Source organism: Spea bombifrons, chromosome 11 (genome assembly GCF_027358695.1).
Source record: "Spea bombifrons isolate aSpeBom1 chromosome 11, aSpeBom1.2.pri, whole genome shotgun sequence".
NCBI lineage: Eukaryota > Metazoa > Chordata > Amphibia > Anura > Pelobatidae > Spea > Spea bombifrons.
This window is the reverse complement of record NC_071097.1, coordinates 25,980,253-25,991,995: the sequence shown is the minus strand read 5'-3', so window position 1 is coordinate 25,991,995 and position 11,743 is coordinate 25,980,253. Positions and strand designations below refer to the sequence as shown.

The 11,743-nt window shown below is 35.2% G+C and overlaps 1 protein-coding gene across 12 annotated transcripts in view; it reads right to left on the bottom strand.

Annotated features, from left to right (window-relative positions):
• Positions 1 to 965: 965 nt before the first annotated feature.
• The window catches only part of EBF3 (EBF transcription factor 3), a 97,840-nt gene continuing 87,062 nt past the window's right edge, over positions 966 to 11,743 (bottom strand). For 2 of the 12 annotated variants that reach the window (XM_053450170.1, XM_053450172.1), the window contains exons 12-16: positions 9,616 to 9,681; positions 8,803 to 8,980; positions 7,845 to 8,033; positions 6,759 to 6,956; positions 966 to 3,822 (exon numbers count right to left, since the gene is read on the bottom strand). In XM_053450170.1, the coding sequence (XP_053306145.1) occupies positions 3,791 to 3,822; positions 6,759 to 6,956; positions 7,845 to 8,033; positions 8,803 to 8,980; positions 9,616 to 9,681 (663 nt within the window). In that variant the 3' untranslated portion in view covers positions 966 to 3,790. Of the gene's footprint in view, positions 3,823 to 5,430; positions 5,747 to 6,195; positions 6,263 to 6,758; positions 6,957 to 7,844; positions 8,034 to 8,802; positions 8,981 to 9,615; positions 9,682 to 11,743 lie in introns of those variants that run through there. The other 10 variants (XM_053450167.1, XM_053450171.1, XM_053450176.1 and 7 more) reach the window with 7 other exon arrangements.

Sequence of the window (11,743 nt, the reverse complement as noted above, 5' to 3'; positions counted from 1 at the left end):
TAGATGCCCAGAAAGGGTAAAACACGTAGTGGGTTCATTTTGAGCTGCAATGCTTCTTATATTATTTCGTTTTTGCTGCAGTTTTATTTTGTGTTTGTGTGAAACTCTTCATACTCGGAGCTTTCCCTTTTGGACGCTGCATATTTTAATGTAAGCTAACGGTTTGTTTCATACATTTTGCTGGATGGTATACATGCTGATTTGTTTTATTTACATCTCTTTGCCGCCTTATATATGAAGCGCCTATATATCTCCATTTACATGTGAGTGTATTACCAACAGCACTAATCCCTGGAGCCTTATGTGACTATGCTATACAATTGTGTTTCTTCTTTTACATGCATATCCGACCAGTGGAAGTCTAAATGCATTATTATCACACAGTTTCTAACCTACAACCTACCTACATCTTACTGTTGATGGATATCACAAGTGCACAAATCACCATTTTTTGTTTCTATATTTATTTTTTTATGAAAAATGGGTCATATAGACTCAAGGCGCAATATTTTTTACTGGCGCCCTTTGTTTTTGTTAATTAAAAGTATAATTTTCACTCAGCTTTTGTGATTTTTGAATTGCTAAAAGACGCTGATTCCTTGATATGATAGCAAACACTATATAAGATTTTATCTGAAAATAATAAACCGTTTGTTCCCTTTAAATCATCAGCAGGAATGGCTACATCTAAAACACAAGGCAACTTATGCAGACGACATATAGATAAGGCTCTAAAGGTTTTGCTCAATTCAGGTTCACTAATAGTAATAGAGCACCTTGTTCCCATTAAAACAGAGAAAAAAATCTATTATACAATTTATATTATAATAAAAAAATAATAATTGTTTCCAAGTTTTCCCTGTTTCATTCTCATTATCCGCTGAGTAAGTCTGCGTACTAAGAAATACCCTTCTTTCACCAAATCACAAAATGCAGATTCATATAAATGAAACCCCAACGTTCCATTTGATTTTGGTGTTTTGCAAATTTTTTTAATAATCAAACTTCAGATAAAATTACTAAAAGTGAAATTCACAGACAAGAAATACTTTAATTAAATATTGTGTAAAATGAACATTTTATACAGTTAAATATCTGAAAAAATGTACAGATAAAACAATCTTATTGTAGGGTCTTTAACAGTAAAATCTACCATTTAGTGAAGCGTTCAGTCTGGAGACGATGAATCAATGAGTGCATTGACTAACTAGTCTAAAACACAAAACAGATTGCATTTATGAAGAAACTTGCAAATGTTTTAACATGTACACATGACCTCTTTTGTTTCTTTTTTTTTTTTTTTTAATTTGAACCTTTTCTATACAAAATAAAAACGAGGCCATTCCATGTTTCAAAAGTGTCTGTTCAGGTTTTCCCACGTCATTAAGCCTCGTCGGCTTTAATAAAATAAATGTGCAATGCATTTAGAATCTGTGTTTATATAATAGCTTTCACTATATAAAAACACCTTGCTAAAATGTGCATTTTGCCTAGAAAGAAAAAAAAAAAAACAGTCTCTCCTTTTCATTTAGAGAATTAATTCTGCTGCAGTTTGCAAAGTGTTCTACACCGCTTCTAAAGCGATGTATTTTAGTGCAAAAAAAAAAAAGAAAAATAATCCGTTCTGTCACCATTATAAACTATGGATTTTGGCACTATCCGTCGTATTATACCAAGGAGATCATTCAAATTTAAAAATTGCGGTCTTTACTACTGGGTCTCGCTACAAAAACTTCTGTTAAAAAATATATAAAAAGTTGTGTATAACCATGAATTTATATGAAACCTTTTAAACAGTGCAAGGAAGAGGGAACTGCAGAGTGCAGCAGAAAACGATTGCAGAAAAAAGGAGCGACATTGTACGCTGGAATTGTGCTTTCTTTTTCATTTTTTTTTTCTCTCTTTTTTTTTTTTTCCTTTATTTCACACCGTAAATCATCTAAATGATGATTCAAATTTGTGGTGTAAAGTTTGTGATACGATAGCACAAAAAAATATTTAAGAAAAAAAAATATTTTAAGGCATCGGAAAAAATGAATGTGGCAAACCTTTAATTAAAATATTAAGTGAGTTTTCATTTTTCAAATTTAGGCCTCTGATTTTGTCCAGAAAACACAGTTTTAGCTATGTGGCAAGTCATGAGTGGCAGCTAAAAATGACATTTACATTCTAAAAAAAAAAAATGTAAAAAAAAAATAAAATAATTAAAAAGCCACAAAATTCATTTATTTGTGGATGGATATCATGCACATTTTTCTACTAATATTAATTACAGCCATGTGGCACAATTTTGTTTTGACTATACAACAAACAACTTTTATTCAAAATCATTTGTTCAGATAACTTAAAAATAATATAAAAATAAACAATGACTTTTGACTTTTCCTCAAAATAATAATAAAAAAAGACGGAAAGTCTAAACAATAGCACATTTCTGAAAATACAAATGAAATGTATGGACACTATAATTCATTAAAAAGAACATACAGTATGAAGGCAACCTTTCTTGGCTTAATGCTGCTTCCAGCACATAAACACCAGCCCGTAACAAAAACAGTACATACAAGAACATAAAATAAAAAGGATGGAAAGCAATATACAAAAATTTCAAAGATAAATACAATATTTATAATTGATATGTTACAAAATAAATTCCCTTAGTGACTGCAAGTGTTCACGTGAAAGAAAGTGTCTCGATGGATAAGACAATTTTATTCCTTACCAGCTAAAATAAAGAATAAAATTTGCTTTTGTCATTTTAAAGTGGATCTGAAAAAAAAAACAAAACAAAAAAAAAAAAAAATTCAAGACAAGTGTATAAATATTTAGCTACAACTTTGGCAAAATCACAAAAGTCTACAATTTTATAACCACATACAAAACACATTAGGGAATAAGGTTCTAGAAGTCAAAAGGACAATTTTCTGGTACAAGAAACATAGACTTCACAGTAGCCTAAGAATGCAATAGTATACAGTGCCAGCAATAAGTTGAAAAAATGTTGCAGATCACACTTGCTTATACAGGAAGCTCTAGCAGTGGAAGTATATTTGAACCAACAGACAGTAGCATTTTCCTCTGTCAGTGTGCTTGTTGAAGGCAAGAGAATTCAATATCAAAGTTACAATTTCTAACTACAATAAGTTACAAAGTTCCATTTCCTTAAGATGAAGGTAAGCAATGGCTAACCCTTTTCCCCCACCCTACTTCCCCCCGATTTAAATGATTCATATATTTATTTTTTTTTTGTATTTTTTTTTCCAGTTTGATGGCTCATACCTCCTTGGCCCCCTTTTTCACCACAAAAAAAAAAAAAAAAAAAAAAAAATATTTCACATTATAGAGATACACAACCATTGTGAGTCTAATAATGAGTATTGAAAAATGTTCTGAGGCATTTTTCATCAGTGTTTCATGAAAATCAAAATGGTGCATCCACAAAGGTTCTCCCAACACATAGCAAGTACTAGACAGAGCCAAGACGTAATCGGAAACTTTATACAAAATAGGCGTTTGCTTTTCCCCATCTTCTTCGGATTCAAGAAACGTGAAAACGTGAGAAAAGTCCTTTTCGATAAAATGGAATTGTCCATGAAGAAGTTGCTCGTTTGCGTGTTGGTTTCTAATAGTTCAAATAAAATCTTTAAACAAAGTACTTGTAGCATGTCACTCCTCGGTGGTTTTGCTCTGAAGATACAGTTTTCCTTGTGTATTCCTTAATACACTAAATGTGTCCCCTGAAGCTTTCTTCTGAAGCTCGATGCTACAAGCAAGTAGACAAAAGTGACTTTTACATTGGTGGAACTACAAGACCGGACATAGCTAGAAGGAAAAGAGGGAAAGATGACATTAGCTTAATAAGCCTAAATTATTCTATTTTTCCACTGACTGACCAAAAAAAAAAGAAAAGAAAAAAAGCTCTATATAAGATGGAAGATGAGAAAAAGTAAAATAAATATTTCTGCTAAAAGAACTAATTTGGGACATTAGATGGAGTAAAAGAATGCAAAATGAGAGGCAAAGAAAAGACATTTAACAAAGCAGAGGGTTCTGACATTTTGGAGCAAGACATTCTACCTCCCATATGTGTGATATTTCTCTTAGCGTTTTTTGCTAATAGCAAACAGTGGTCCAGACTCCCTAGAGACTAACCATGTTGACAGCTGAGAAACAACATGGTCACTTCTGGTAATGTCAGATGAAGCCAACTCACTCACCAGTCAAAACCAGACATTTCTCTAGTTCTAAATTAAAATCTTATGAGCCTTAGTTTTTTTTTAGTTTTTTTTATTTTCCCTACTGCTGTGGCCTAAGGGGAGAAAAAAAACCCAGATTCCAATATTTAATGTATTTATTTTGCAGCAATAGTAGATGCCGAGAACTTTTAAAACGGATCTCCATTAGGTGATACATCTATAGAAAATATCTGAACCTAAACTAGTGAAATCCCACCGTCTGGTGGAAATGCGCCTCTGCATATTTCATTATTTTCATTAAAACATATTTTTTTTATCCCTACTAATTTTATGTGAAGCGTCAATAAATTTGCTTATGTAGTGATCTGAGCTTCAATTTCTCAGTTCATTAATCGCAACAATATTAATTTGCTTTAGACACTCTGTTACAAGTTTATGGCTTGGAAGACTTATGTCTTATGTGTATATACAGTTCTACTGTAACATCAGTGGAATAATTATAATTTCGTTTTTTTTTTCTACGTGCCATAACATTTATTAGGCAGAGACAAAAACATATGGTTTATGAGGCATTTTTAATCTATATTCACGTGAATTAAAAAAAAATATGCAGCCTTTAAAGATTATGCTCTAAGTGTGTCCTATCTAGAAATTCTACGAAAAGGTTGGACTAGTTGCATATTAGCTCCAATATACATAGACGTTATGCCAGTGCTCTAAGCATTTGGTGTACTGCTTGCTTGCTTAACAGAAAGTACACCCATGTTTAGGGTTAATTGGAGACATATGCAAAGCAAAGTTCAATAGAAGAGCACAGAAGAGGTCTCTCTCTCGTCTAAAAAAATATTAGCTGATTTAATTTGGAAAGTCATTAGCAGCGCTTGCTATGTGCTCTTTATACAATAAAGTCACTGTCTTTTGCCATACACAGTATTAGCTCTGTATTAGGAAGTTCATACAGAACTGCTTACGGTAAGGGAATTGGACTGACTTCCCTACATGCACAATGGAATATCTGCTCTGGGACTTGGGCTGAGGGTAAACAAGCAACTTTCTTTCGAAGGAGCTGTTTCCCAAGGGCCAAATAGGGTTTATTTATTTTTTGTATTTTTATTTTTTTATTATTAATTTTTTTTATTATTATTTTTTAATAAAATAATAAAATAAATAGGTTTTATTTATTTTTGGTATTTTTATTTTTTTATTATTAATTTTTTTATTATTATTATTTTTTCTATTTAACTAAATTCAAGCTAAGGGTGTTTTTAATGTCACACTCATCTTAAAAAAAAAAGTCTTCCTACGTACAGCTGATGTTTCTTAAAATTAATGAAGGAAAGCACCGGGTAAGGCGGGGATTGCATGCACGTAATAATGGCTCTACTGTTCATATATGAACGTATTATATGTTAGATTGTACATACATTTTGAATCATGGAGCCTCTGTTGTTTTGTGCCATTCTCAAAGCAAACTCCAAATGGAAAAAGGAAAGAGATGCCACCTCCCATACATGCAGTATACCCTCCCCAACCATCTTCCTCTCCAGATTCTACATTTAAAAATATTTTAAGAGATAAGATACGTTCAGATTATATTGTTAAATAAAGGCGTGATGTCTAGTAATGTTTTGTTTTTTTTGTAATATATTCACATGCACATAAGACATTCAGAATTAGTTATTTATAAGCCACAAAAAAATTCTGCCTTTGGGGGTGGATAGAATCTTATGTTTTGCTAGGCAAAATAAAAATTCTATACAAATGATATTGGTTCGCTAAGCCTTTGACGCGTAGATTTGTATCAGAACAACAATGGTGAAAACGCGTTGGCTTTTCAGCATTGTACGCGATTTTCTGACAAATGCCTCGTTTATTTTCGGTTACGTCAATGTTTCAATCATACTTTATATTGGGAGGGGTGACACATGTGGGTACTAGGACAATAACTCTCATTATTAAACTTTATTAAATGCAAGGTTAAAAGTTGAAAATGTCTCACATTAGGCAGGACTTGTTCTATCTTTACCAATTTCAAGATTTTGAGAAAGTGGGACTGAAATACATGTCTGAAAAATAAGAAAATACTTGATAACATATATTGTTTTACAGCGAAATTGAATATAATATGGCCTACAATTAAACAGCGATCATTTCAGTAACATTTTTCAGACACTAGGCATCAAGCAACATTCATGAAGTGGAGATGCCACATTAAACAAACCCACTCAGAGATATAGACAACTATTACTCTTTATGGCACAACTCGGGGCCGTGCCGCGAAACTTAGCGAGGGGTGGCACCTAATTACAAGGGGGCACACAATAACAATACTCACTTTATCTGACATGCAGAAAGCAAGAGGATGTTGCGTCTGTGCATGCGCCGATATTATGTCATAGACAAAGCTGGGCAATCAGAGTCCCTCGACAATTATATATATATAGAGTACAGTTCAATGGTGGCTTAAAAAAATATCGTGGGTCATCCCACCCAATAAAGATATGGGACACTTCTCGTTTTAGGACACATGGTTAGTATTAGTATAATTAATTAAAAACTCACCTTGAAGTCCATTTCCATTTGCACTGGTACAAGATGGTGGAGGGGAAGCTTGGGGCCTGACAACGGGAGCAAAGGCGCTCTTTTGTTTTACTGCGGAGATGACATTGGCAGGTGAGAATGAGAAAATGCCGTGTGTACTGCTACAGTTTGAAGGGAGAGTGACCGAAGAGGCTGCCATTGTAGGGCTTGACGGCACTACTGCAATAAAGCAAAAATAATCAGAACTCAAATGGAGTTTTGCTTTTTTTTTTTTTTCTGGTAAAACAGAATAATGAGAGTAATATGGCCTTGCCCTTTTTTTTGAGGTAGGTCACAAAAAAAGAGAAACAACAACCCAAAAAAAAAAATTAAATATTCTGGCAATGGCCACTCTCTGGATCAAAGATTTAGGGGGTCTATGTACTAAATTGCACAAAGGGATTCTGCGATGAATTGAAATATGGACTCTAAAATGTGTATTGTGCCTGTGTGCACCCATGTATGAGACTTTATTTATTTTGGAGGGGGGTGTCCTACAGAACCAAAAAGGCTTATATTCTGCAGTAATTGGTAAAATCGTATGCAAAGAGAACACATTTAGGGAACACAAGTCAACGAGGTCACGTAAGTGAAGATTCTGGAGGTCAGTTTAATGCAACAATGAAACATCTCATATACACAATGTTTCGGTATATACATCACAAATAAAATATATTTATTCAAATTGCTAAGTTGTTATATCGTTAATTTAACTGAACAAGCAGTGCCATTTTAATTTTATAAGTTACTTATCGGTCTGTAACATGACACAAGCTCAGAAATATTCCCATTAATTAAGCATAAGTACCCTTTTCCAAATTATTATTCAAAACAAAACTTTATTTTAAGTACAAAGACCCCGGACTGCAATTACACAGTATGAGCCAGGTAATGTGTGTGAATGATAGACGTACAGATTTACGGCCAATTTATTATTGTTTTTTTCTCTTTTTTGTAATTTTTATTGTCCAGCCTCCAGAGTCACCCTTCCTTTCAGCTAGTAGCTAACAGACACAGTTAATACATTCTTGTAGGACATACTTAATTATAACAAGCACGAGAACTTACTGCCATAAGGAGAGTTAGCTGAGGAACCATTGAGGAACCCGGGTGATCCAGGGACTCCTAAATTAGGCATTCCTGCATTTCCATAGCCATTCATGCTATTGCTGACTGTGTTGTAATTGGATTGCTGAGGAGTGCTGCTGGGAACGTATCCTCGAGGAGAAACACTGCTTGTGTTGCGACTGTATCCCACTGTTAAAAAAGCAACCACCAACCAAAAAAAAGGTAATGTTACTTTCATTTATAATAGACACATTTGTTTCCTGCCCCGTGAATCCACATCAAATGCTACACAGCTTTATTGATCACACATCTTCGCTCTACATTGTCTGATACCGCCCTATCAACTATTGCAGTTCGAGATAACCTTATCACACCAACCCTACTTAAATCATCTGTGAGCACACTACGTTCTTCTCTTCCAGGCTTAGACAGCCAACAAAAGCTTTCTTCGATCCAATTGTGTCAGTTTCTTTCACATTTGTCTTTAGTAGCAATTATCAACAGACCTGATTCCCAGTTTGTACCAACACAGAGGTTGAACTTTCAGCCTTTTCAGACCTTCAAATGCCACCGATGACAGGAAACAACTTGTTTGCTGCATCAATATCATCTTAAAAGGCTGTTAAAATGGAACTGGGGTCCCATTCTACTTCCACACATATATATATACAGAAAGAGACATTTCTATGTTTCATGTTATATACATGTGTGTGTATTTTCAGATGTATACATCCACATTTTAATTGCTTTTCTGGTCAGCACCGTAAGCTAGAAGTCTACATCTACTCATCGTGGATATAAGGTCTCTTTTCAGTCTTTGCACCAGGATAACTTGTTATACATATTCCCAGTATTTTAGTACATCATTGATACAATGGGGGAATAAGTTTAGGGGGAATAAGACAAATCTAGGCATTTGTCTAGTAGCATAAGGAATTATTCCTTGGTATCCGCATACCTTGATCATTAGCTTGGGATGTTTCTGAAACATTAACTGCTAGCTGGCTGCTGAAGGAGTTTACTCCCATCATACCGCTGTGCGATGGAGTGTTGGCAAGCGAGGGAATCTGGTTGTGGTTCCGTGGCACGCTGTATAATGCTTCAGCAATGTCGGCTGCTCGTTTCAAGATGATCTCCTTCAAAGTAAACAAAGGCGGTTATTGTTACCATGCAATACTCCTTTGCTTCTATACAATGTCCAATATGGCGACATTTAAGTGAGGTCTGGAGGATGGTTTTGTTGGAGTGCTCACATCATGGCTGAATGGTTCTTATATGCCGTCAAATTTTATTCTTCTATATTTCTATAATGTCTACAACGGCCCTAAACGTGGACTTTATACTTTTAGGAATAAGACATTTGCTCCTCGCCGTTTCAGGGCAATGCCATGATTGTTAAGACTGTTACGATGTAGTCAAATATTTTCTCTTCCCTCTACTTGGCAGGTTTACTGCAGGCTCTGCTATTAGTCACTGTATATTTTGGACCAAGTTCAAGGTTACTCTCTCGTCTTAATGATTGCTTATGCTTTTGGCACCTTACACCTAATTGTCATTTCTGATAGGAAAGCGAGCTCTGAGAAAGAAGAAGGAAAGATGAAGCTTTATCCCCCCAGAGCTTCTCATCACATTACACTGCCCTTAAGGTGGCTGGCAAAAGTATATATATGAAAAAAAAAAAAAATGATTGCATTGATATCTGGCCAACTTTTCTAAATTGCGTATTCCGGAATGAATTTTTTTAAAAAAAAACCATAGATGAGGGACGTACCTGGTTGTTGTGTGGCATTCCATACAGAGCTTCTACTAAGTCTGCTGCCCTCTTTAGTAATACTTCCTATAGAGAGATGACGGGAAGAAATTATATTCATGCAAAATGCAGCCGGCGATAATATCATAACACTAAAACAAATGAATGTAACAGTGCCAACGGCTAAAGGTCAAACAATAGCAAACATCACCTCAGTGCTATTTCCATTATGTTCAATGGAGATATTACACAGATAGGAAGGAATGTGGCCTTTGTTGCCGGTGTCGTGGTGAAGTTTCAAGTCAAATATAAAAAAAAAGGTGTCTATAAATACCGGTAGTTTTTGGAATCTGTGTATTCAGCTCTGACGGACTACGATATCGTGGTTGGGACTGTATCATGGAGCGTCAGAGCTGAATTAGTGAAATCAATGCTAAAGATTTAACAACAAAGTCTTGCGGGTATTAAACAAACAAACACATGGCGGGGATATGAAAGGCGCAGGCATCGCCTGCTGTTGTTAATTCCTACCACTTTAGTGGTGAAGAACAATAAGTAATTTTCCATATCTTAATTAAATTGGCAAAGCCCTTAAAGACAACATCTCACCTCTAATGCATGCCCCAAATTTCTGAGTGAGTTCAATGCTTATTCCTCTTTATTTTCAACAATAAAGTGAATTAACTTGTGTTAATCTAGGTTTTTTTTTCTTTTCATAATGACATTAAGACATTTTTTCAATTAACCTCTTTGACTGTTTGCTGTAAAGGGCTCCATAAATGATTTTGCATTCAGAGAACAGAGAGCTCTTGCCTTGGGGGTACAGATGCACCGAGTTTGTGTCTTATCCCTGTCTGCACGCCTACCTCCACTTTTTTACGACTGTGAGGATTAATCTGTAATTTACTTAATTTTAAGTAGGAATCTCTTGTATTTGACTCTCTCGCCTCCTTGGAGGATTCCGGCATAATTTGCGGAACCTTTATTTGATACGTAATAAAGGAAATTAGCGGGGACAGTTTAACGTGTACTAAAAGGCCGAGCGTGTTAACACTTTGAGTGCCAAGAGGGGGTCTACAGTGAGCGCGCCTCCCCGCCGCGCTCAAGGGGTTAATCCTTTTGGGGGATGAGAGGCTGTAAGTATTACTGAGGTTCGATCTAAACTTTTTTCGACATCTATTTATCTCGATCGCGGATAACAATACTGTTTCTATACGGTGTACCCTCCGGAATGCACCGTTATTTTTGGTCAGAATCGGTAACTCTCCGAATATAAAATGGATTTTAGCTGAGATCTTTTCAATGCCAACGTAGCAGCCTTAGAAAGAAAACAGAGCCATTTCAAACGGAAAAGATGAAAATGTATCAATTGCATATGAAAGACTAATCCCGATTCATTTGTTTCTCTCATCTCTCAGAACATCCTTATTCTGAATCCTTTATTTATCAAGATTAATCACTGCAGGCATCGCTTTCTATGCACGCCATACGTTCACAGGAACAGCACTTAATCCACAAAGTTACCGGATGGATGGCTCTTACAATGGGCATTTACCTCTGAAATTGGTGTCTATGCTTGATGTTGCATGCATCTAGTTTGCATACAAATAAAGAATTATACTTGTCATGAAGCAGGTATAATCAATGAAAGGCACAGCTGTCTTAATCAGGTTTCATCAGCCTGCGCAGCTCTCCGCGAGCAAGATAAAGTGTTTTTCAGAGGTGTTAATAATTACTCATAATCTCTCCTATCATATCACAAGACTTTTTACATGCCTTTCAATTTTAAGCGACGATTAAAGCAATTAAGATAGCTGCATTTACAAGCTATTTTTCATTTCCAGAATATATCCGGCACCTACTTGTCCATATGGTACTCTTGCAATTGGAACATAAGGATAATTTAGGAAAATTACGTATGCTCTTATCCCTAATCTGCCTATTACTGGATGGTATCTTAACTAATGAACCTGACTTTCGAAGCTGATCTTAAGTGGTGGTTTTGTCATATCAGAGAGACACAATCAGTCAAGGATGCTTTGAACAAGTGTGTTTTGTTACAATATGCCTGGCTTATCCATACCGCCTCATGCTGTGAATACGATTAGCGGTGAATGGTGTTTGAAAAGCATTTCAATGGAAATTTTGT